Source organism: Canis lupus, chromosome 8 (assembly GCF_048164855.1).
Source record: "Canis lupus baileyi chromosome 8, mCanLup2.hap1, whole genome shotgun sequence".
Lineage (NCBI taxonomy): Eukaryota > Metazoa > Chordata > Mammalia > Carnivora > Canidae > Canis > Canis lupus.
Window position 1 is genome coordinate 51,431,295 of NC_132845.1, and position 27,158 is coordinate 51,458,452.

At 42.4% G+C, this 27,158-nt stretch overlaps 1 protein-coding gene across 4 annotated transcripts in view; it reads right to left on the reverse strand.

The window, feature by feature from the left end:
- The window catches only part of SMG1 (SMG1 nonsense mediated mRNA decay associated PI3K related kinase), a 106,907-nt gene extending 93,525 nt beyond the window's left edge, over positions 1–13,382 (reverse strand). For 2 of the 4 annotated variants that reach the window (XM_072835913.1, XM_072835911.1), the window contains exon 1: positions 12,907–13,382. In XM_072835913.1, the coding sequence (XP_072692014.1) occupies positions 12,907–12,995 (89 nt within the window). In that variant the 5' untranslated portion in view covers positions 12,996–13,382. The remainder of the gene's footprint in view (positions 1–12,906) is intronic. The other 2 variants (XM_072835912.1, XM_072835914.1) reach the window with 1 other exon arrangement.
- Between the last annotated feature and the right edge of the window lie 13,776 nt (positions 13,383–27,158).

Genomic DNA, 27,158 nt, shown 5'->3' on the forward strand with positions numbered 1-27,158 from the left:
TCCTGGGGTATAATGGTAATGAAACATCCTACCTGTAATCAGACGTAAATATTTATGGTAAACCCTACTACTTAATCACTGGGACCTCTGCTTTAGGGGTGATCTTGAAATAACCACTTCCTATTACTTAAAATATAAATAAATAGAAAGGTCTCATAGAAAAATCTGAAAAGATATGGTCTCCTAATTCAGTTAGCTGGGAAAGGAAGCTACTTTTCAAAATAACCACACTCTTCTTCTAACCATAGGAAAATTCATTAAGGAAGACAGTTTTGGTAGTTACTGAAACATAGTAGCGAATGGAAATCAACTGGGAAACACTGCTCCCACTGTGCTCAAAGGCAGCAAGAAATATGTTGAGGTATTTAAAAGTACTTAGCCTTGGGGCACCTGGCTTGCTTAGCTGGTGGAGTATGCAATTCTTGATCTCTGGGTTATGAGTTCAAGCCCCACACTGGGTGTAGGGAATTACTTAAAAAAAAAAAAAAAATAAGAGGAAAAAAGGTATTTAGTCTTAAGTTTAAGAAAGTTATGAAACAGTACAAAATCATCACTTAAGCCACTTTACACCCACAAGGTCTATGCAAACTGTATCTTTTTCTTCTCAGAGTTTATACTAAACACACTTTAATCAGATTGACTTAAGTGGTTTAAAAACAGAAACTTTCCTAATTCCCTTTTACAACAAAAAAGATCAACATTTCTAGATAAGTTCCTTAAGAGACAGTATTTACTCATTTTGAGTAAATTTATAGTGCAATAATTTAAAATAGAACCAAATTCTCATGATAGCTCAATACTGTACACATGCACACAATGATAAAATTTCAATGATTCCTATCCTTGTTTTGAAGATACATTTTTTTTAAAGTACTTCAAACTATTACACCGGCAGAGCATATCCTTTCCACGATTCTATGATTCATCCTCCCTACTCGCTTTAAAACATTAATACCAGATGGTGGGAAGAAAGGGAGCAATGCAGCATCCAACCAATGTTCCTAAAGAATCAGTTCTTTAAATTCCAACTGTATAATAAAAGTTAACAAAGGTACAAACTTCTTTTTTATCCATATCTTCTCCATTTAATTCTGGCACCTGCCCTCCAATAGTTAGTAGTCCCAAAGATTAGATTTTTTTTTCCTGGCTCACAATTTCAAGTGGTATGAAGTCGTCTTTAAGTGTGAATAGTAAGATAGAAAAAAATCATGCAGATTTACAGTCAAATTCCTCATTACCCAACCTGAAGCAGGCTTACATAATGGAAGCACACTAAAAAATGTAGAAAGAGAACCACTGCTATACTGAGATCAATTAATGGCATATCCACAAATTTTTTAAAAATAAATAGTATATTTTGCTTTATTTTTTAAAGATTTTATTTACTTATTCATGAGAGACAGAGAGAGAGAGAGAGAGAGGCAGAGACACAGGCAGAGGGAGAAGTAGGCTCCATGCAGGCAGTCCGATGCGGAACTTGATCCCAGGACTCTAGGATCACACCCTGGGCCAAAGGCAGGCGCCAAACCACTGAGCCACCCAAGCATCCCAATAAATAGTATCATTTATTTATCACAATACTTCATATAAATAATATTTTTAAATAACCTGCCACACCTAATAGAAATTTAACAATTGTATATGCTCCAATCAATATACCCTCAGATATACTTTTTTTTTTTTTAAAGATTTTATTTATTTATTTGAGAGAGACCACAGAGAAGAGAGCTCACAAGCAGAAGGAACGGGTAGGGATAGAAGCAGATTCCTTGCTGAGCAGGGAGCCCAATGCAGGGCTCAATCCCAGGACTCTGGGATCATGACCTGAACTGAGGGCAGGCGCTTAACCAAGTGAGGCACCCAGGCACCCCATGAGACACAGTCTTTATAAAATTTTTGGAATTACTACACACATATATGACCACACAAGTACTACAAGAAAAAAATGAACTGATGAATCACTAAACTCTACCTCTGAAACTAATAATTCACTATATGTTAATTAATTGAATGTAAATAGAAGTAAATTAAATTTTTAAAAAATATACAGTAAGTTTAAAAAATGGAATGTGAACTAGTCTGTGAGCATGAATGTAGTAAACTTTAAAACTTTTTGAGGAAGAGATAAAAGGGGCAGGATCTTTAAAATTTCAAATTTGATTCAGACATGGCAGCATATAAATAGCATTTGTGTAGCACTTAAATAATTTTCAAAGTAATTTTCCAAACTTAAACCCTCATAACCCTACATCTTAGGGAAGGCAAGAATTACCACCTCAGAGGAACGGCTGGGTAGTGCCAATACAAAGGACCTTTGTCTTCCCATTTTTTAGTCCACTGTTATTTTCACGACACTAGCCTCTCCTAAGATAAATATCTGTCAAGGATCAATACTAAAAATGCACATATTCTTAAAAATAAACACACCTGAGAGAGGAACATAAAACACACTGGTTCTATTCCTAACTTCTCCAATGCAATTATATTAAGACAGCAAGTGGATTTTTATTTTTATTTTTTTTTTGCAAGTGGATTTTTAAATGAACTAAGTGTGGGGAGAACAGCACTACTAAAGTATTATATCCTAATAAAAGTAAAAACATAGGGAATACTAGTATTACAGTAACTATACAAGATAGGCCACTTAAAGAAAGGTTTCTTTTACAAAACTTTTATAGTCAGCCATTTGATTACTCCCAACACATACAACCTTTATGAAATGCAACTTCAATTTTAATTTCAGTATTTTTAAAGATTTTTATTTTTTTTGAGAGAGTAAGAGAGAACATGCACACATGCAGGGGGAGGGACAGAAAGTGACAGAGAGAGAGAGAGAGAGAGAGAGAGAGAATGAATCCCAAGCAGACTCTGTCTTGAGTAGAGTATGACTCGAGGCTGGATCCCACGACCCTGATATCACAACCTGAATGGAAATAAGAGTCACCCAAATGCCCCTTCATTTCAGTGTTTTCAAAAAAAGGAATAAGATACTACACACTAAAATACTATCAATATTTAAAATTGTGACAGAATTAATCATTTTTAACGGTCAGCATTCTAATTCAAGTCCTTCAAAAACAATACAGTGTCTTAAGGTAAATTCCTTTTTTTTTTTTTTTAAACTCTACCCCCAACATGTGGCTCAAACTCAACCATGAGATCAAGAGTCACATGCTCTAAAACTGAGCTAGCCAGGTGACCCAAGGTAGATTCCTTAAACCTGACTAAAGAACAAACACTAAATCTCAAGTTTCATAGTCCTGCTGTTGGGAAACCTGCCACATTTTCATTTTTCTTCACATTTACCCAAAGAATATAAGGATAGGCCAAGAAAAATCTTTTTTGGAAAGAAAATCCAGGATGTGTTTTCAAGTAAATATATATTAATTCATCTGAACTACACTATGTGATACTGGTGATCGATCACCTTTGGGATTTTTTAAACCAGAATCTAACCTAATCAGAGTCATATTCTACAGATGACAAAAATTTGACACATTTCCTATTAATAGGTTTTTCTGTCTGAATTCTGGCAAATCTCAAGAATCCAACATAATATCTGGCAATAGGGCAATGAATCTGAATGTCCAGTGTTAGAATCAAAACGAAGTCTGAAAATGCAGCACTACACTTCAGACAAGGAATTCCAGAGTTCATATTATCAGGAATATAAAACACGGGACACCCTCAAGAGTCTGAACACCGGGATCCCTGGGTGGCGCAGCGGTTTGGCGCCTGCCTTTGGCCTAGCGCGCGATCCTGGAGACCTGGGATCGAATCCCACGTCGGGCTCCTGGTGCATGGAGCCTGCTTCTCCCTCTGCTTGTGTCTCTGCCTCTCTCTCTCTCTCTCTGTGTGTGACTATCATAAATAAATAAAAATTAAAAAAAAAAAAAAAGTCTGAACACCAAGAGTTGTCATGGGCTGCTTCAAGGAACTAAATATTCCAAGATGAAAGTTAAAATTTCAAACACACATACACACACACCTATCTTTTAAAATCAGATTAAGGGCACCTGGCTGATTTAGTCCACAGAGCACGCAAATCCTGATCTAGAGGTCATAAGGTCAAAGCCCCACATTGGGCATAGGGCCTACCTAATTAAAAATACATAAAAAATAAAATCAGAAGATTAAAATGCTAAAGAGGAGATAGTAAAAACAAATTTCAATGAACAAATTCAAATAAAAGGGAAAAATTAAATTCAAAGAGCTTTAGTTTAGTTTAAAAAAAAAAAAAAAAAAAACAATGTTGTCAATGCTGTCATATATGAGGGAAAAACAAGTATCTATCAGTATATAGCCCATGACAGACTTATTAGTGGAGCCTTCTCCCTATTCACCAGAAAAGGTATTAAGTATTTTGGAAGACACCAAAAATAAAGATCTAATAAAAACTAAGTTAAACAACATCTTTTAAAAACCCGCAGACAAAAAAAAAAAAAAACTGCAGACAAAAAAATAAAAATAAAAACCTGCAGACAAATACATGAGTATTCAATTATCTTAGACCATTAAAATTTTTTTTTGTGGACAATAAGAACACTGCTGAGATTCTCTAAGATGCTAAAAAGAGGGGCACCTAAGTGCTTAACCTCAGCTGGTTAAGCATGGGACTCTTGATTTCAGCTTGGGTCATGATCTCAGGGTCATGAGGGCTCTGCACTAAGTGGAGTCCACTTGAGATTCTCTCCCTCTCCCTCTGCTCCTTCCCACTGTGTGTGTGCACATTCTCTCTAAATAAATGAATAAAACCTTAAAAGATGCTAAAAAGAAGAAAAAAGTAGTGCCTCTTCTTATAAACAAATAACATAACTTAGGAACTCCACATTAAAAAACAAAACAAAATTTATCCTGATATCAGAAGCCCATCTAAAAAAAAGATTTTAAAAAATAAACACAAAAAGGCTTTAGGGGTACCTGGGTGGCTCAGTCGGTTGAGCAGCCAGCTCTTGATTTTGGCTCAGGTCATGATATAGGGGTCCTGGGATCAAGTCCCCATTGGGCTCCACACTCAGAGGGGAGCCTATTTCAGGATTCTGCCCCTCCCCCTGCTCAAGCACACATTTCTAATAAACACAAAAAGCTTTTTAAAAGTTTTTATTTTTTTAAATTTTTTTAAATTTTTTTATTTATTTATGATAGTCACACAGAGAGAGAGAGAGGCAGAGACACAGGCAGAGGGAGAAGCAGGCTCCATGCACCCGGAGCCCGACGTGGGATTCGATCCCGGGTCCCCAGGATCGCGCCCTGGGCCAAAGGCAGGCGCCAAACCACTGCGCCACCCAGGGATCCCTAAAAGTTTTTAAATAGGAGTGCTTAGGTGGCTCAGGTTAAGTGTCTAACTCTTGATTTCAGCTCAGGTCATGATCTCAAGGTTTTGAGATCAAGCTCAGCATCAGGCTCTTCACTGGGTATGGAGCCTGCTTAAGATTCTCTTTCTCCCTCTCCCCCTCCTCCTCTAACAAATAAAAAATAAATGAAAGCTTTTAAAATAATAAATATGATGGGGCAACTGGGTGGCTCAGTGGTTGGATCGCCTGCTTTGGGCTCAGGGCATGGTCCCAGGATCAAGTCCCACATCAGGCTCCCTCCAGGGAGCCTGCTTCTCCCTCTGCCTCTGTCTCTGCCTCTCTCTCTCTGTGTCTCTCATGAATAAATAAAATATTTAAAAATAGAATAATAAACATGAGAGCCTAGGCATACTATGTTAATATGAATAATAACATTAAGCTCCCAAAAAATAACTTCCGGCAAGAATATAATTCCCTTTTTAAAAAAGGTATGAACATTAGTATGAAAGAAGTAATTCACCATGTTGAGAAATCTGTTGACTCTGGAAAAAAAATTTTTTTTTTTTTTGGAAGCTCCATACCCCTATGGGAGTTCAATTCAGGACCCCAAGATCAAGAGTCGCATGCTCTCTACTGACCAAGCCAGCCAGGTGCCCTTGGTTCTGGAAAATTTTGAGGTCATTCATTTCCCAATCAGGAGATATACAAGGGACTCAGGCATTCTAGTGGAATGTCAGAAGTGCTTCACTTTTAGTGATTAGGTTGTTTAAATAATGTACAAATAGGTACAACAGATATGGGGTAAGATGTGTAAAAGAACTTTATATATGTAAGCAGGGTATTTTTTCATGAAGGATAAAAACTATGAATCTTAAATAAACATATTCTTTCTTCTGTAAAAGAGCAGGCCACACTAGAACATTGTCTCTTTAAACCTGTTCAATCAGCTTATTTAAATTGCTGCCTCAGGCTAACCAGGCTGCTATACAAGGAACAGTTCCCTTCAAAAGCCTCCCACAGTAACAGTGTTATAGAGTTAACTCTAAATACAGAAACAAACTTGCAGAATTCCATTTTCATGTATTTACTTGAGGAAGGACACTCAAATACAGAGTGTATACTATTTTTCAAGAAAGCTCTATGCTGGGATGCCTGGGTGGCTCAGCAGTTGGGCCTCTGCCTTTCAGCTCAGGGTGTGATCCCAGGGTCCTGGGTCAAGTCCCGCATCGGGCTCCCCAGAGGGAGCCTGCTTCTCCGTCTGCCTAAGTCTCTGCCTCTCTCTCTCTGTGTCTCTTATGAATAAATAAATAAAATCTTGAAGAAAGAAGAAAGAAAGCAAGCAAGCTCTATGCTCAACTTGGGGCTTGAACTCACGACCCGGAGATCAAGAGTCACATGCTCTACCAACTACACCAGCAGGTAAGAAGAGAAAGGTAAAACCATTAAGATGCATGCACATGCGAAGATTATATTTTATTGTGGGAGACACACATGAAAATTTCATACAGTGTTAAGTGCAATGAAGAAATGTTAGAGGATGCTTCTTCCCAGTGAGGGGTGATATTTAGGATGAGACAGCATGAGGGCATCCAGGTCATTGTTCCCTAAGAAAAGCAATCTGTACAGTAGCTATACAGCCAAGAAGAGTGCATGCAAAGGCCCTAAGGCAGAAATGAACTTCAGGAGTGCTTTAGGGCAAGTAAGACACAGAAGCAGGGGAGAAAATGACAGGCTCAGCCCTCAAGAGACTTAAGAGATCAATCATTGAAGTGATAAGCTCAAGTTAGCTTTCACTGTATTACAGAGGATAGAGGTAACAGGGTAGGGATACGGGAAGTACAAAGTTTAGACTGGGGAGAGCACGAAAAACAACTAAGCAACAGTAGGTATTGACAGGGTAAAGAAAGGTCCGTGAATCTGTAGCTGATGGGAATAAATTTAGCCAAGAAAAGGAGCTCTTGTGTATCCCAGGACTAAAATGTCTAAAAACAGTTAAGAAGGGAACCACCAACTATAACTCTTCACAGGATCCTTAGATATCCCAAGAATGCATGTTTATGGCAAAAGAAAACAAATATGTTGAAGATGACAAAATTATCAAACTGCAGAAACCGTAAGTTGGTAATAAATTATAAGAATATTCAAAGATTTCCTTTCTACAGTAAATTTTAAGATAAGATTTACCTGTACACTCTGTTAGTTTGTTGTTTGGTTTTGGGGTTTTTTTGCAGGGGGGAATGTGGGCAGGGATGGAAAAGGAGTATAATCCAACTGAAAATGTGTATCTGTATCTTGAGTGGTCATACTTACACAGGTGTATAATTTGTAAAAATTCATGTAAGATCTATACATATGTCAATTTCATCTAAAAAAAAGTAACAGTGGACTAAAAAAATTTCAGAAGAAATATACGCTCAATCACTAACATAAATGGAGAAAAACTAATACGATAGAAACATAAATGTCACAGCAGGAATTTAACAGGTTACACTCCACATTTAAAACAAATTAGTGCAATAAGCTTGAATATTTCATATAGAAATTAAACCACAGAATGCCTGCAACTTTTTCTTAGGCCTGTCTATACAAAAGGGAATATGTTTTATTCTATGGTCCCCAAAACAAAACTGGGAAAACTTTAGGAAAGCCAAAGGTAGGTAAACCAAAATAACAATATGAAGAGACACCAAACAAATGACTACTTGTGTGAATCCATAAAGAAAGGTCCACTGAAAAGAACCCCAGGGATTTATTTTAGGTGATGATAGTAAGGAAGAAAGTAAACAAGTTTCTACTATATGCCAAGCAGTGAAGGCAGGAAATCTTAATTAAAAGTCGTGAGAATTCAAATAAACCAATAAACAAAAAGCAGAAATAGACCCATAAATACACAGAACAAATTGATGATTGCCAGAGGGGAGCAGGGAGGGGAGAAGGCAAAATGGGTGAAGTGGTTTGGGAGATACAGGCTTCCAGTTCTGGAATAAGTCAGAAGAATAAAAGTACAGCATAAGGAATATAGGGACGGAAAAAAAAAAAAGGGTGGTGAGAATTCAGTGTTCACAAGACACCATGGACCACACTCTGTTTTCTCTGTATGATCATTCCATTTAAGTGTCCTCAACCTAAACTGAACTATAAATAGATAAAAAGTATCACAGTAGTGACCAACCTCAAGCAACACCATATAAACACATGAGGGGCTTTTGCTTATGGAAATTCCCACATAGGGATCCTTGGGTGGCGCAGCGGTTTGGCGCCTGCCTTTGGCCCAGGGCGCGATCCTGGAGACCCGGGATCGAGTCCCACGTCGGGCTCCTGGTGCATGGAGCCTGCTTCTCTCTCTGCCTGTGTCTCTGCCTCTCTCTCTCTGTGACTTAAATAAATAAATAATAAATAAAATATTAAAAAAAAAAAGGAAATTCCCACATATTGGGCTGAATACTTTCATCTGAATTTAAATAATTAATTATAAACAGAATATTCAGGTCCTTAGCAGTCTCTTAAAGCTATGATTCAAGGCCTACAATACAGCTTCAATATAGTTCTTGAGCTCTCTTACTTGTGTAACTCCTCAAAACTATCCCATCCTTCTAACCAAACTGGAATTTTTTTTACCAAGGACAATTTGCATTTGCCACCTCCTTACTCATGTAGGGAGGGAAGGGGAAGACCCCCCCCACACACACACACACTATCAAAATAGTACAGATCAATTTCATGGCCCCTCTGCCCTCTTCTCAACTGTACAGCTTTCCATTCTCTGACTCTCCAGGTTTTAAACTCTGTTAATTATGTATAAAAAAAATATCAAAGATTATATCACAATATCCTTTACTTTTTCCAAGACTTTTCTCCCATATTAACCTATAACCGCTTGGGAGAAGCAGGCTCCATGCAGGGAGCCTGACGTGAGAATCGATCCCGGGATCTCCAGGATCACACCCTGGGCTGAAGGCGGCAATAAACCGCTGAGCCATCCAGGTTGCCCTAACCTATAACCTCCTTAAAGATAGTGGCTCTATTAGTCATAAAAATCTCTAAAAGATCAATAGAACCTAAAGTCAAATATTTTCATTGCATTAGAATGTTACATAATCTGTTATTAATACCCTCTGGTTATACTCCCAACTTAAAAAGGAACCAAAACAAAAGGGGGAAAAGATTCAACTTAAAGATACAATTGCCGATGTTTCATAAGGCTTATATTTTATAATGGAAAAAACAAACTTTCCCCGCAAATTAAACACCCATACAGAGTTATCTGATAAACCACCATAGTATACGTGAAAATCTGTGGTAGAGAATTGATTACCATAAATTGTACTAAACTAAAGCTCTATTTATGGTCATCAAATCTATAACTCCTTTTTTTTACTTTACGTATTTTACTATATTATGTATCTACAGACATTAAATAGTCTACAGAGTCATTAACAGCTAAATAGACAACTCTGGTTTCAAAACCCCAGCTTCTCACAATGCCAGACACTAGTTTCTATCTTTTCTATCTTCACAGTACTCTTCCTGTTTTTTGGTCTCAGACAATGGAGAATAAATAAAGTTACTTGTACTTTTGAGAACTTTAATCTGTCTACATTTTACCAAAAATGGAAGCTATTTTTAATATACAGTTTCATCATTATAGAGTTGTAAACAGATAAGTTTGGGCACTGTAAAACACCCAGTATAAATCTGTTAAAGTCCTAAGACTCCAAAGTATAGAAGTAAAATCCTGTTTTCTGTTGACCTGAATGCTTCTGAACTAATCTACATTTGACTCCAATGTCAAATTAGTCATGTCATTTTGGAATATTAGAATATATAATAATTATAGATTTAATTTTAAAACAAGTCCTTCTGATCTCTATCTGGATTGGTACAATTAGATTATATTCCAAAGCAAAGTCAAGAAAAGGACATGCTTTGGCTAGTGGCAATGATAAAACCATTCATTTGCCTAATTCTTAAATCTTAACTGAGAGTATAGTGAAGACTATCAACCAGTCCTATATAAATGCTTTCTGCAAAAGTATGCTTCTAGCAAAGATAGGCTTGTTCTATTGCCATTTGACACTGGTCTATTCAGCCACCTGGAACACTTCCTGTCAATATGTGTGAAGTATCACGTGTGACCACGACTGACTCAACAGTCGGTTTCCAGACTAACTGACAGACTAAAAGAAACAGACAAGAATTGCTTTTTTAAAATCGCACTTGTTTAGAAGTCTGAATCTAAGAAAAATAAAATCCGAGAAGTAATGGTACACCAAGCCAAATAATTTTCCTAAAAACTAAATGATTCACATGCACCATAAGGAATCTGCCTGCATCTGAAGATGTTTAGAAAAATAAATAGATCTCCATTTAAACAAAGAGGAAGATGAGGCTCTGTCAGTTAACTGGAGTCTGTCACCTTTTTAAAGAGTGAACAGAGTAACAACCTCATATTTAACTTAGGAAAAATTACGTCTTGGCAAACAAGGTACCATTCTTACCTTTTTGCTCCTGATTCTACAAAAAAAGTCAAATATTGCCAACATCCTAACCAACTGTTATGTTTCTCCATGTATGGAACTACACATCTCACAGTATCTATCTACCTGTAAGTTCTGAGACTTTGTTACAGAGAACAGCTTCAAAGAAAGCTTACAACCCCCCCCCCCCAACAAAAACACCACACACAGCCAAGAACTAGAACACGTAAAGGAAGAAAACATGGATAATACTAATAATCTATGTACAGAGTCCATAAATATATAAGCCATTCTGCTTCCTATCTGTCAAATGAAGTCAAGTGACCCCAGCAGGCGGCTGCAACTTTGCTACTACGTTTACTTAGAATGACAAGCTACAATTTATTCTTTTCTAAAAGCTCTAGGATTATTTGTGAGGAGCACTTTAGTCTTCTACAGGGATATTAAATTATTTCATATAAAATAACCACAATACTGAAAAATAGTGGAAAATCCAATGTCAAAGAACTGTCAAATTGAAGCTCATTTATCATCTAATTTCATTACAAGCAAGGGGGAGAAAAAAAACCTATTTCACACATTTCAATATAAGTACAAAACAACTAAGAATGTCAATTACAGACTACAATTATTTAAACTAGTCAACTGGTTGTAGTTAAAGCACTAACAAACCCTAAGTGATAAAAGACTAGTAAAGCTAGGCTTTTCAATCTTTTTTAAAAGCTACTTAACAGCTCAATTCTAGAGTCAGACATTAACTTTTAAAGTCACCTAATTATATACAAATGTTCTCAACAGACACGGGATTTAGGAAGGCATATTAAAACAAGTAAGAGGTGTTACCGCCCATTACCCAAAGACTTTTCTATCAAGTCTTAAAAATGTTACATTCTAACATCTTCAATCATTTCCAGTACTGCTCAAGTTACATGTAACCATTAGGAAGCAAGTCAATCCCAACAATCTGTCTTAAGCACTTATCGGGCCAGTTGCAGGCCAATTGATAATTCAAGCGTGCTTCAAAGGACGAAAACTCCGCGAACGACGATACCCTAAAACGTTTAGGAAGTCCTTCGAAGGCTTTGAGTCCTAAATTAGGCACAAGTGACCCATGATCAATCAGAAAGACACAAAAACTGTGTGTATGTATATATATGTGTGTGTGTGTGTGTGTGTATACAGTGTGTATATATGTATAGTGTGTATATATATAGAACAAACCTATCTTTGCATATATGTACACATCTATACATATATATGTATGTATACGTATATATACAAATAAAAGTTGATGCTTCAAATATATTCCATTTCAGGGAGGCTCCAAAGAGGTCTGAGATCAAATCCCCTCCATGCAAAAGGTAATCCTCTACTCCTCCTTAGAGTCTCAAAAGCCCCAAGTCTGGATTGCTCTCCACCAGGGTAACTGCCCCTGCACTTGGGGAGGGCGAGTGGGTCGGCCTCATTCCACGCCCCACAAGTGCCCTGTCTAAAGTCGGAGCAAAGCCTTGGGAGCGCTGAGGCTGGGGGGGGGGGGGGGGTGTTTTTCGAAATATTAACACGTGCGGGCGGGGCGGGGGTAGTGGGGGGGAGCTCAGAGAAGGAATCAGTTAAGGAGCTTTTTTTTTTTCTTTTTTTTTTTTTTTTTTTTTTTTTGCGTGGGGGCCAAGAAGCGAAGGTGTGACCCCGAGAGGGCCCTGGACTCCCGGGATCCCCGCCCCCCCCCGTACACACACACACACACAAGTCCAATTCCAACTTGGCGGGTAGTAACCAGAAAGTCCGCCGCCGCCACCAGGAGGGCCCCCTTTCTCCACCCTCCGTGACCCGACTCCTAGGCCGCCGGGCGCCCCGGGTCTCGGCTCCGGCCCCGGGAGCGAAACGCGGGGCGGGCAGCCGTGTAGGCCTCGCCTCCCCCGGCCTTCCTCCCCCAGCCGGGGCGGGAGGGGACCCAGGAAGCCGCGCTCGGTTCCCCGGGGCGGGGGGGGGGGGAGGGCCTAGGCCGCGCCTCCCGGCTCCGGCCCCCGGCTCCCGGCCCGAGGGCCCTAGGCCGCGGCCCGCCCGAGGCGGGGCCCGAGGCGGGGCCCGGGGCCGGGGCCGGGGCCGGGGCGGCGGGCTGGGGCCGGCTCACCCACCTGGGTTGCCAGTCATTCCAGCTCCGCGGGTACTTGGTGCCGCCGCCGCCGCCGCTGCTCAGCCGAGACCCCGGGGCTCTGCGGCTCATTACCTTCCCCGACACGACATGGCCAAGCGCCGCCGCCCAGAGAAGCGCGAGTCGCCGCCCGAACCGACCGCCGCCGACGCTCCGCTCCCGCCCGGGGCAGAGGAGGAAGCCGAGCAGGAGCAGGAGGAGGAGGAGGAGGAGGAGGAGGAGGCGGCGGCGGAGGGCGGGGGAGGCGGACGGCCGTTCCGGGTTCCGCCTGAGCCCGCAGCGCAGGACGAGGAGGCGGGAGCGGCGCCGCGAGGCGGAGGCGGGGGAAGGGGAGGCGACGTCTCTTCCAGGGCCGAGCGCGGCCCGCGACGCCGGGAACCAGAAGGAAGAGGACGGCGAGGAGGCGGTGGCGGCGGCTCCCCACGCTCACACAGCCACGGCTTCCCCGCCTCCCGGCTCCGCCCGCCGCGCCGCCGCTGCCGCACGGCATGCTGGGAGCGAGGGGCGGGGCCGGCGCCCGCCGGGCCGGGGAGAGGGGCGGGGCCGCCTGCGGGGGGCGGGGCCGGCGCCCGCCCGGCCAGCGGAGGGGGCGGGGCCGCCTGCGGGGGGCGGGGCCGACGCCCGCCCGGCCAGGGGAGAGGGGCGGGGCCACTGCGGGGGGCGGGGCCGGCTGCCGCGGGGGGCGGAGTCGGGCGGGCGAGGCCCTCGCGGATCGCCCTCCCGCGCCTCCCGCTCGCCTTCGGTCCCCGCGGACCGCGCCAAGGTCCCCGCCCCGCCCCGCCCCGCCCCGCCCCGCCGCGGGGGCTCTTGGGAGAGGGGGATCTCCGCCACCACCCCCCACGCGCACACCCTCCTAAACATTCTCCAGAAAACACCAGACCCGGGAGGGCTGGGCGGTCAGGTGTAAACAGGCATCCAATCGAGGACCTAGGGTGCCCTTGCGCGGGTGCGCGCGCGCTCTCACACACGCGCACACGCGCAGGCGTGCCCTGAAGGCTCACGTGTGCCCGTTTTCTCCACCCTATACGGAAAAAGTAAAAAAGAGAGAGAGGGTACATAGATATCCACCCACCCAGCCCCCACCTGAAATGTGCCCATGGAGTCCTGACACCTCGGCCATATCCTCAACGTTGTCAAAAACTAAGCTGAATACAAGGAGAAAAGGGGTATTCCCCTGTGCCCCGCAATCCCTGCCCCCTGCAATGTGAAGTGTGCTTTGAAATACTCTCACCTGAACAGTTAACCACCTTCTCCACTGGAAGGAGTCCGCCTGGTGAGTGGGCAGGGCCTCCCACCTGAGCACTTGCCCCCACCCCGACAGTCCCCCGAGGAAGATGTCACGAAACCATTGGATACATAATGTGGATGCAGATGCACAGAGGAAAGCTGCCCAAGATGTACATCTAACAACGGGAAGATCATCAAGAGGCTTCACATCAACCCAGAGGGTTTTAACCTACTTTATGTTGCAAGAAGACAGACTATATATCACTTGCGTAATTAAAAAATTGTTACCTAGAGTACTTGAAGATCTGAAGATCGTAAGTCTTTGATATTTCCACAGGCATACCCCTTCCTCCCTGGGCTCCTTGCTGATGATGCCCATGAAGCCACACTCAGGTAGGATCCTGCCAGTTCTAAAAGATGGAAAGTTAAGATTTTTTTTTTTTAAGATTTTATTTATGTATTCATGAGAGACACACAGAGTGAGAGAGAGGCAAAGACACAGACAGAGGGAGAAGCAGGCTCCATGCAGGGAGCCTGAGGTGGGACTCGATTCCGGGTCTCCAGGATCACACCCTGGGCCAAAGGTGGAGCTAAACCGCTGAGCCACCCGGGCTGCTCAAGTTAAGATTTTCAAATGAACTTTTCTCCCCTCACTTGGCTTCCCCTCCATTTAGAGAAAAAGAAATGTCTGAACTGAGACTGATACTTGACTCAACACAGAAATCCCACCTAGATCAGACCCAAGCATGGTCATCTACGTGTGTTTAAAAAAATAATAATAGGGCAGCCCGGGTGGCGCAGCGGTTTAGCGCCGCCTGCAGCCCAGGGCGTGATCCTGGAGACCCTGGATTGAGTCCCACGTCGGGCTCCCTGCATGGAGCCTGCTTTTCCCTCTGCCTGTGTCTCTGCCTCTCATTCTCTCTCTGTGTTTCTATGAATAAATAAATAAAATCTTAATAATAATAATTAATAATAACGAGACCTACATTAAGGGCACCTGGATGGCTCAGTTAGTTAAACGTCTCCCTTCCACTCAGGTCATGATCTTGGGGTCCTGGAAATGAACCCCGCCTCGGTTATTAGAAATGACTGAAATATTTATTTTTGCTAAATTTCCCTTCTTTCCACCACCATGCATGCCTGTCTTGCAATCTGACTTGAAAGGCTCCCCTCCCAAAGCCTTTCCTTAATTGTAAGTTCTGAGCTTCCTTGGACCTGCTTTCCTCAGATCTTGACCTTTCTATGTTCCAGGTGAGTTAATGCTTCTCTCCTCCCGTCAGACCTATAAGCAAATAGCTGATGTGGCCAATTAATTGTTTTGACTTCCTTCATAGTTTATTGTAACAATGGTGCATTGACTGAATTATGTCAGATTCCAAAATGATTTGGAATCATTTGGAACCAGCACAATAATCAGAACGTTAGACCTCAAAGAAAAAAATGTCCAGAGTCCTTTAACTTTTTCAAATTACAGAACAACAGCGGAGTAATTCAAGGATGGGCTCTGTATTCAAATTCCAACTCCTCCACTTAAAACTGAGGGAGTGTCAACAGGGTCCTGACTATCACAGTGCTTCATTGTCTCATCTGTAAAATGGAGATAATAGTACTGACCTCTTAAGAATGTTGAGAGAATTGTGGTGCCTGGGTGGCCCAGTAGGTTAGGCATTTGCCTTTGGCTCAGGTCATGAGCCCAGGGTCCTGGGATGGAGTCCCACCATGGGCTCCCTGCTAAGCTGGAAACCCGCATTTGCCTTCCCTGTGCTGCTCCCTCTGCTTGTGCACTCTCTCTCTCTCTCTGTCAAATAAATAAATACAATCTTTAAAAAAATGTTGAGAGATTTAACACAGATCTTGCATGTAAAGTGCTTTGCACAATATCTGCAACACAGTAAACAATCAATAAATGTTAGCTAGAAATCAGATCGACGACTCTGAAGCACATGCTATTTGGATAATATTTGACCAATGAAGAAGGAGGGGGAAAAAAGTAGCTGGCCAGGTTTGTGCTCAGTTGCTCCAATAACTGCTTCTTGTTTGCTGTTTTCTTATACTTCTCCCATAGAAATAATTAACCCTCAAAAGCAATCAGTGTTGGCAACGTGGTAGTGTGAGGACACAGAAGGTAGGTGAGTGTCATTTGGCAGCAACTTACTGGAAAGCAATTTAAGAGTGTGTATCCAAAGACTTAAAATTGTTAATACCTTTCCCCTAGGAATTCCGCTTCCAGGAACCTATCCTAAGGAATTTTGCCACACTGAAGCCAAAGTGATTTTAATCTTTTTTTATGATTTCATTTTTAAGTAATCTCTACATCCAATGTGGGGCTCAAACTTACAACCCCAAGATCAAGAGTCTGATGCTCTACCAACTGTTCCAGCCAGGTGCTCCAGTGATTTTCTTTTCTTTTCTTTTCTTTTCTTTTTTTTAAGATTTTTTTTTTTTAATTTATTCATGAGAGACAGAGAGAGAGAGAGAGAGATGCAGAGACACAGGCAGAGGGAGAAGCAGACTCCATGTAGGGAGCTCGATGTGGGACTCGATCCCAGATCTCTAGGATCAGGCCCTGGGCTGAAGGCGACGCTAAACCGCTGAGCCACCCGGGCTGCCCATGATTTTCTTTTTTAAATAAAAATCAGATCGTGTCATCATCCTACTTAAAACCCATTAATGGCTTCCCATTCTTCTTAAGATAAAACTAAAAGCCTGCAAGAGTCTATAAAAGCTAGTTTTTTCTACACTGCAAACATCCTACCGAAATAGCTCATACCCAGAACAAGATTCTCATAGAGGTTATCAATTTTGTCTGCATAGTAAAATCCCCACATCTAGGCTGCACCCTGGACTAATTAAATCTGAATCTCAGGTGTCAGTATTTTTTGTAAAGTAATCTCTATGCCCAATGTGGGGCTCAAACTCATGACCCTCAGATCAAGAGTTGCATGCTCTACAGACTGAGCCAACCAAGTGCCCTTGAGTAGAAGTATATTTTTAAGGCTTCCACAGGGGATTCTTTTTTTTTTTTTTTTAAGATTTTACTTATTTATTCGTGAGAGACACAGAGAGAGAGAGGCAGAAACATAGACAGAGGGAGAAGCAGGCTCCACGCAGGAAGCCCAATGTGGGATTCAATATCAGGACTCTGGGATCACTTCCTGAGCATAAAGGTGGACGCTCAACTGCTGAGCCACCCAGGCACCCCACCACAGAAGATTCTAAAGTACAACCATGACTGAAAAACACCACTTTCAAGCCATTAAGCCCTGTAAAAGTTATTGGTGTCCCTGTATCTCCAACCTTGCCTCCCAATATATGTGAGTTTTAAAAACAATTCTAAACCACTGGGGAAAAAAAAAGTGAAAGCCCAGTTTTTCCCCATGGCAACTACTTGGATACTCTAAGAAAAAAAATACATCAAATGTGATCAACTCTCAAAACCTTCAAAAAACATTATCTTGTTTCTTTTGGTGGTTCTGTTTCAAGGTTCCATTAGCACTTCTCCCCTCCACTCTAGTCATAGGGATTGATTTTCTGTTCCTAAAGCACACCAGGCCTGTCCAGACTCTGAGCTTTTGCACTTGCTACTCCTGCCTAGAATGACTTTCCTACATTTGTTGCCATCGGGGTTGGGACTTGGGTGAGGTGAGTGAAGTGCCTAGGGTGCCAAATTTAAGGAGGCACTCACTCTCAAGGTCACGCAAGTGCCAACCCTGCACAGACACAGACCTGCCAGTGAGTGCCTCCCTCTAATAGCTGGGGGTCTAGGCATCTCATCTGCCTCACCTTAGTCCTTGCACTGTTTTCCATAGTCCATCCCAGTTCTTCTGTGAGGTTTCCCTGACCTCCCTGCCCAGAAAAGCTAGTCAATGCTTGGACACTCTGTCACATAGCCTATTTCTTGTCTAGGTAGCACCGATCACCATCTGAAGTATTGCATTTCTTTGCACATTTGTTATGTCTCACCCTTAGAATAGGAGCTCTAGGGGCACCTGGGTGACTCGGTGGATGAGCATCTGCCTTTGGCTAAGGTCATGATCCCCAGCTCCCTGGGGAGCCTCCCTCTGCTTATGTCTCTGCCTCTCTCTGTGTGTCTCTCATGAATAAATAAATAAAATCTTTAAAAAAAAATTTTTTTAAATAGAATAGGAGCTCTACCCATGAAAGCAAAGTCCACACCTGTCCATCTCTACCCTCGGATCCTCAGCACACAGCATAGCACCTGACCCAGAGTAAACACTAAAAAAATAGTTGTTAATGGATAAATGAAGTGGAAATGATCTAAAATATGGACCAAGATTGATACAAAAGTATTAATCTCATTTTTACTTATTTAGCAAAAAAAAAGGATCATTATCTCAATGCTCAACAATAGAAAATTAATTAGGGGATAGTCTATTCATAGTTGGAATTTTCTGCAGCCATTAAAACTTATATTTATGAAGAACTCTTAATGAAATTAGGAATATATTATGTTAATGTGTTGAAAAAGGGACACTTGGGTGGCTCAGCGTTTGAGCGTCTGCCTTTGGCTTAGGGCATGATCCCTGTCCGGGGATCAAGTCCCCCATCGGGCTTCCTGCATGGAGTCTGTTTCTCCCTCTGCCTATGTCTCTGCCTCCCAATCTGTGTCTCTCATGAATAAATAAAATATTAAAAAAATAATAACGTGCTGAAAAAAATCATGAGATTCAAAAGTGAACATCTACTGTTTCCTCAACTCAGTTTTAAAAAAAAGGAGGAGTGGGCACCTGGGTGTCTCAGTCAGTTAAGCAATGGGCTCTTGATTTCAGCTCAGGTCATAATCTCAAGGTTGTGAGATCGAGCACCGTGTTGGGTTCCGCACTTGGCAGGGAGTCTGCTTGAAAATTTTCTCTCAGGGTACCCGGGTGGCTCAGTGGTTGAGTATCTGCCTTTGACTCAGGTCATGATACTGGGGTCGTGGGATGGAGTCCTATATTGGGCTCCCCACAGGGAGCCTCCTTCTCCCTCTGCCTGTGTCTCTAACCTCTCTCTGTCTCTCATGAATAAATAAATAAAATATTTTAAAAAAATAAAAAATAAAATAGTGCACACTTACCAGTCACTTACCTGTAGGGGTAATGCATGAATATTTCCTAATAATGATAATTACCTGGTGAATAAGTAACTCTCTTACATTATTGTATTTTTCCCCCTCTGTGTTAAAAACACTCAGTTGTAAAAAGAGAAATCCTAAAATGTACCATAAATTTTGTCCCATTTTTAATTTCTTATACATTCTTATATTTTTTATATCAGAACCTCAAAATCTCTGACCCGACCTAAGCCTTTAACTTCTAAAAGACTCTGGCATCAGAACTTGAACATAGGCAACCTCGGAGTCCTTAACCACCAGGATTTTTCTAGATAGATCTTCCAAATTTCCTAGATAGAAACTTAAATTGATACCCTCAGTAAACAAGAGATAAGGCTTTCTCTTTTATTTCCTTTAATCCTTAGATCTGGCACAGGATTAACCCCAATTTGGCACCAAGAATTGAGGAACTCCATTCTCAAACAGGAGACTCAAGTATAAGAGTGATTTTTCAAACACAATCTTAAAAGCCAATTCACATCATAGAGACATTAAAGCAGATTTTTAAAAAGAAAAACAGCTGCCCTCTTATACATGCTCCCAGCTAGGAAATCTTTGTCACAGGTCAAGTTCCCTTGGTAAGGGCTATTTTTGAGTTTTCGAGTTGGTGCTTGAAGGAATTTGGCCAGGAAACTCATGACACATTTGAAATCTCCATTCGGGCTGCCTCAGCTTGAGGCAAGGGCCAAGCTTCTATGAATCAGGGCACAAGACGTGCTGCCCAGTGGCTCATGCATTCTCCAAACAATAAAATGGAAGGACGATGATGCCCAGCCAAAGCTATTTGTGACTTACCACGTAGAGAAAACACAGGGTGAGCTTCTCCAATGGTTGACCCTGTAGGCACCCAGGGATTTGCCTGGCTGCGACTAAAGAAACCAGCTCCTTTGCCTCTCAAGATTAAAGCAATATCTGAGACATATGTAAATAAAATGTAGATTTTGTAAATAAAATCACTTGTAAATAAAATTCCCATCTCTTGTTGGCACAGTTAACATTTATTTTTTTTAAAGATTTTATTTATTCATTTTTTTTGGGGGGGGGGCAGAGACACAGGTAGAGGGAGAAGCAGACTCCATGCAGGAGCCCAATGTGGGACTCGATCCCGGGACTCCAGGATCATGCCCTGGGCCAAAGGCAGTCCTTCAACCACTGAGCCACCCAGGCATCCCTATCATTTAACATTTTAAAAAGATATCCTGTGTATATCTCTTTCCTTTACCTGGTCAATCTCTTTCTGAAGAGCTTTTTACTTTGAATGCCAATCGTCAAGGTCTATTGGGCCAGAAGTATCACATCTTCCTTTGTCGCTGGCTTTCTGAAGGAGCTCCTAGCAGTCTGGCCCTAAGATTCTTCCTTGTGTTTTAATCCCTCACTTCTAGAATCTTTCCCTGAGTTCCTCACCAGTAAAAGCCTTCTTAAACATCTTACCTAGGGATGCCTGGGTGGCTTAGTAGTTGAACATCTCTGCCTTTGGCTCAGGTCATGATCCTGGGGTCCTGTGATCCAGTCCCACTTCGGGCTCCCACAGGGAGCCTGCTTCTCCCTCTACCTATGTCTCTGCCTCTCTCTGTGTGTCTCTCTTGAATAAATAAATAAAATCTTTAAAAAAATTTTTTTGCCTGAAGTCAGGGACCCCCACAACTGAGTTGTCCCTTGTGATAGGGACAGGAGGAGAATACAGATGGAAGTTAAAGTCAGGGTAAAGGAGAATAGTGCCTTCAGTTTTGGTCATCACTGCTTAGAAGTCACCCAAATCTGAGGATGATGTTGATGACACACAATTCATAATAACACTAAGTAACATTTATTGGTTGTAACTTGCCAGTCCCATGCTAAGGACTTTACATAACTAGCTCATTGCTCACTGAATCTTTAAGACTACCACATAAAGTTGGTTACTCTTTTTATTCTCATTTTATAGATGATATAGCAGAGGTTATTAAAGACACAACTTGCCCAAGCTGATGCTGCTAGTATATAGAATTTTAAAAAAATTTTAATGATTTTTTTAAGTCATCTCTATACCCAACATGGGGCTCGAACTTCTAACCCTGATATCAAGAGTTGCATGCTCTACCAACTGAGCTAGCCAGGGACCTCAGGTGTCAGTAGTTTAATTCATTTCAGCTAAAGAGTTAAATTGCCTACCAAGTAAGACCGAGATAAATATTTCCCTCCAGAGCATCTTGCTGAAATAGAATTTTTCGGCCTCTTGGTGGACTGCTGTATGTATCATAAGTGAAACAATCCCTTCGTCGTATGCCAAGGGAGCAAATGAAGGCTTATTCGGGAAGGTCTTTTGTGCTAACATGATTTGAAGGTCACACTGCTTGGCATGGAATCTGAACTGTCCCCCAAGCATGCCACCTCTTAGGGGATCCTTCCTGCTGGGCCCTGGAAGAAGCTTCTCAGAAAAAGCATGATTTCAGGTGGCTTTTGGATGAAGGGGAAGCAGATGGCCAAGCATTACATCACCTCGGGTAAAGGAAACAAGTACAAAAATAAAAGGATGTAGAAAAATAATAGTCTAATCTCCAAATCATCAGTGAGTGTTTGGGAAGTGTTTATTATATTATCAGCGAATCCCAGAGATAGTAGAGAGCTAATTAATGACAAAGCCTGGCCCTGTGCCCCCCAATTTAAAAGCAGAACCCACCTTTTCCACCATTTTGTTAAAATAATAATGACCATTCATCTTAATTATATTTGTTTATAACCATCACTATTTCTCAAACTCAAGGAGGTAAATATTATCAAATCCTTTTTCCTCCTCCATCAGAAGAAACTGCACTCAGAAAATGTGGTGAGTTAACTGCCCCAGGCCACACAGCTAGATAAGTGACAGAAACTGGGTACCTAATGCCAAAGTCACTCCCTACCTGAAAACCACCTGAGGGGCATATAAGGAGGACCATTTTTCTGACCATCTTATAATGTACCAAAATGATGCGTAGAATTCTAAACACCTAGTCATTCTTACCAGTGAGATAGGTTTTGGAGAACCAGGTTTGCTTTTTTTTAAGATTTATTTATTCATGAGAGAAACCGAGAGAGAGGCAGAGACACAGGCAGAGGGAGTAGAAGCAGGCTCCATGCAGGGAGCCCGATGTGGGATTCGATCCTGGATCCTGGGATCACACCCTGAGCTGAAGGCAGATGCTCCACTGCTGAGCCACTCAGGCATCCCACCAGCTTTAATTTTTTTTCTCGATAAATGTTCATCTAGAGAAAGTGGTGGGAGGTACCCCAGAAGGATAGTAGCGGTTATATATTAAAATATTGGGACTGTTAATGTCTCTTGGTCTCTTTGTTCTAGTCTCTAAGTTTTCTCTAATTGAAAAAATGTTACATTGTGAAAATTCTCCTTCAAACAATCCTCCTGAATTGGTAGATCTCTGCACCCCTAGAACACATGATGCCTCCTGGCTGCCTATTTTTTTTTTTAAGATTTCATTTATTTATTCATGAGAGACACACACACACAGAGACAGAGACAGAGACATATGCAGAGGGAGAAGCAGGCTTCACACAGGAAGCCTGATGCGGGAATGATCCCGGGTCTCCAGGGTCATGCCCTGGGCCGAAGGCAGGCGCTCAACCACTGAGCCACCCGGGGATCCCTCCTGGCTGCCTATTATAGCAAATTCTGTATCTCCTGTTCCTCAAACTCCCATCAATAATGGAATAACTGGGGCACCTGGGTGGCTCAGTGGTTGAGTGTCTGCCTTTGGCTCAGGTCATGATCCCGGTGGCGTCCTGGGATTGAGTCCAGCATCAGGGTCCCTGCAGGGAGTCTGTGTCTCTGCCTATGTCTTGGTGTCTCTCATGAATAAATTAATACAATCTTAATAAAACGGGTCTGCCTGGGTGGCTCAGTGGTTGAGCGTCTGCCTTTGACCCAGGGTGTGATTCCAGAGTTCTGGGGTCGAGTCCCACATCAGGATCTCTGCAAGGAGCCTGCCTATGTCTCTACCTTCTCTCTGTGTCTCTCATGAATGAATAAATAAAATCTTTAAAAAAAAAAAAAAAAGAATAAAACGTAGTGGGGCAGCCCGGGTGGCTCAGCGGTATAGCACCGCCTTCAGCCCAGGGTGTGATCCTGAAGACCTGGCATCGAGTCCCATATCGGGACGTCGGGTGCCCTGCATGGAGCCTGCTTCTCCCTCTGCCTGTGTCTCTGCCTTTCTCTCTCTCTCTCTCCCTCTCTCTCTCTGTGTGTCTGTCATGAATAAATAAATTAAATCTTAAAAAAAAAATAGCGGAATAACTGCATTGCCAGGCAGCCGTGGCATTTGGCTAGAAAGCATTCTATACGTGTCCACGCATAGGGGTATAATCTGTGCAGCTCCATATAATCCCACACTTAGAAAAGCCTTAAATTCTCCTTCATGCTCTGCTGCTACCATCTTGAAATATCTAATGGATTTTGAAGAAGGGGCCCTGCATTTTCATTTTTCAATAAGACCTATGAATTATGTAACTGTTCTACCTGGTATAACGGCTATAGCACAGGCGTCAGCAAACTTTTTCTGTAAAAGGCCAGGGAGTAAATATTTTAGGCCGTGCGGGCTGTGTGATATCCGTTGAAACTACTCAACTCTGGCACAGTTGTGGAAAAGCAGCCACAGCCCATGTCAACGAATGGTGGTGATTCAGTAAAAAAATTGAATCACAGGGGATCCCTGGGTGGCTCAGCGGTTTGGAACCTGCCTTTGGCCCAGGGCCCAATCCTGGAGTCCTGGGATCGAATCCCACATCGGGCTCCCTGCATGGAGCCTGCTTCTCCCTCTGCCTGTGTCTCTGCCTATCTCTCTCTCTCTCTGTGTGTGTCTCTCATGAATAAATAAAATCTTAAAAATAAATAAATAAATAAATAAATAAATAAACAAAAAAATAAAATGTTTAAAAAAAATCAAATCACAAAAACAGGCAGCTGGCTATATTTGGCCTACAGGCTATAGCTGGCCCATCCCTGGTAGAGCACAATCTTTCACAAAGGCCTGTCATTGCAAAGTAATAAGGATGATAATCATAACGCTGTCCATTTTCCACACATGGGCCATGGTAATGTGTTCCTTGGCTGCTGAGAAGCCAAACAGGCACAACGTGTAGGTGGGTGTCCCTGCTACATTCCATTTGTCCGTCCAGATCTGCTGTTTGGCTTCTCCACTCTGCTGGGGGCCCCAGAGGTTGACCTGTACAGACTGCATTGGCAGGGTCCTTGTCCCCATCCTCTGCTTGAGTTCTGCCAATCGGAGGCTTCCCTGGATGGAAGAGTGAGAGGAGAGCGATGTCTGGATGCTTATTCCTCCGGCCTCATCCCTGCAGCTCACCGGGAAGTGTCTGCATCCTACCACCGAAGGCCACACATCCTGCCCTACAGCTGTCTTCATCCAGCTACTTGTCCCAGGGTCTAAGGGTGGTAGAGGCCCCTTGCTGGGTTAAGGTGTCTCCTTTGTTAGTGTATCGGAACTTTGCCCATCCCTCTGTAAATAGTTCTGTAAATTTTGTTATTATTTCCTTGGTCGGTTATACCCTCTGTTTCTTGAAAGCCCCTGACTGATAGAGTGAGGCAATCCAGGAGTCACATCAGCAGGAGCCACTACCGCTCCTGGAGCTGGAAAGACAAAAGGTGATGCTGCCAGAGAACGCAGGCCGGATCTCACCTGATAGATGTGGGCCAGGTCTTTCCATTTCGCGATGGAGCCATAAAGGTAATTCAGAGGCAGAGGCAGAGGCAGAGAAGAAGATAAATGCCCTGGCTTATGCCATCCTCTTGGCCTCCAGTCTCATGCCAGTGATTGTTACTGGTTGAACCCAGCTAGGAGTCAGCTCACACGAGAGCCTGGAAATTGCAGCCTTCAAAGATCAATGTCTATGTGACAGAGCAGGGCAGGTGGGCAATGGCTCTGGGGACAAACAGGCCCAGGCTCCGCACAGGAAGGAGAGGTTGTACCCATAAATAAGCCAACTTCTGAAAGCCTATTTGGAAGTAGTATTGAGTACATGCATTCAAAAGATTTCACAATGTTTTCCAGAAGGAAAAAAAAAAAAAACAAACAGAATTCATGAAAAGGGTCAGTAGATTAAAATATATTTTTTAAAGATTTTATTTATTCATGAGAGACACACAGAGAGAGAGGCAGAGACACAGGCAGAGGGAGAAGCAGGCTCCGTGCAGGGAGCCTGATATGAGATTCGATTCTGGGACTTGAGGATCATGCCCTGAGCTGAAAGCAGATACTCAACTGCTGAACCACCCAGGTGTCCCAATAGATTAAAATGTTAAGGGTCTCTCTGTTTAACTTTTAGACTATGTGGCAGAGTTCATTGACTAGGAAGACATTGATTTCTGTATCTAAATATACCAGTTTGGGACACCTGGGTGGCTCAGTGGTTTAGCACCGCCTTCAGCCCAGGGCGTGATCCTGGAGTCCCAGGATCGAGTCCCATGTCGGGCTCCCTGCGTGAAGCCTGCTTCTCCCTCTGCCTGTGTCTCTGCCTCTCTCTCTCTTGCTCTGTGTCTCTCATGAATAAATAAATAAAATCTTAAAACAACAACAACAACCCAAAATACAAAAGGGCACCTGAGTGACTCAGTCAATTAAGCATCTGCCTTTGGTTCAGGTTGTGATCCCGGGATCCTGGGATCAAGTCCCGCATTGGGGTCCCCACAGGGGTTCTGCTTCTCCCTCTATGTCTCTGCCTCTCTCTGTGTGTCTCTCATGAATAAATAAAATCTTTTTTAAAAAGTTAAAAGGGAATCCCTGGGTGGCGCAGCGGTTTAGCACCTGCCTTTGGCCCAGGATGTGATCCTGGAGACCAGGGATCAAGTCCCACATTGGGCTCCCTGCATGGAGCCTGCTTCTCCCTCTGCCTGTGTCTCTGCCTCTCTCTCTCTCTATCATGAATAAATAAAATCTTTTACAAAATAATAAAAAAATAAAAAGTTAAAAAAAGATACCAATTTAATATGACACCAGAAGTAGAGGCAATTAAAACAAAAGTAAAAAAAAACAAAAAAAACCAAACAAACAAACAAAAAAAAAACAAAAGTAGATTAAGTTGGACTACCACAAAATTTAGAAACTTTTCTGCATCTAAGGACACTGTTAACAGAGTGAAAGGGAAACCCATAGAATGGGAGAAAATATTTGCTAATCATATATCTGAAAAGGAGTCAATATCCAGAATATATGAAGGACTCCTACATCTTAACAATGACAAAAGAACAAACAACTCAGTTGAAAAAATGAGCAAAGGATTCGATTAGACATTTCTCTAAAGAATATATAGAAATGGCTAAAAAGCACACGGAAAGATGTTCATCATCACTAATCATTAGAGAAATTCAAAAGAAAACCACAGGAGCACCTGGCTGGCTCAGGAAGTAGAACATGTGACTTCGATCCCAGGGTCATGAATTCTAGTCCCATGTTGGGTGTGGAGCCCACTTAAAAAACAAAACAAAACACAGTAAGATAGCACTTTATACCCATTAGAATGGCTATTATAAGTAAATAACAAACAAGCAGAAAATAACAAGTGTTGGTGAGGACAGAACCCTTGCACTTTGTTGGTGAGTGTATAAAATGGTGCAGCCGCTATGGAAAACAGTACAGAAGCTCCTCAACAAATTAAGAAATAGAAGTATCATATGATTTAGCAATTCAACTGCATATGTACCCAAAAGAATGGAAAGCAGGGACTCACACAGATTATATATATACCCACGTGCAGAGCAGCATTGCTCACAATAGGCAAAAGCTAGAAGCAACCCAAGTGTCCTTTGATGGATGAATGGATAAGCCAAATAGTATATACATAGAGTGGAATATTAACCAGACTTAAAAAGGAAGGAAAGAAAGAAAAATGAGAACAAGGAAGGAAAT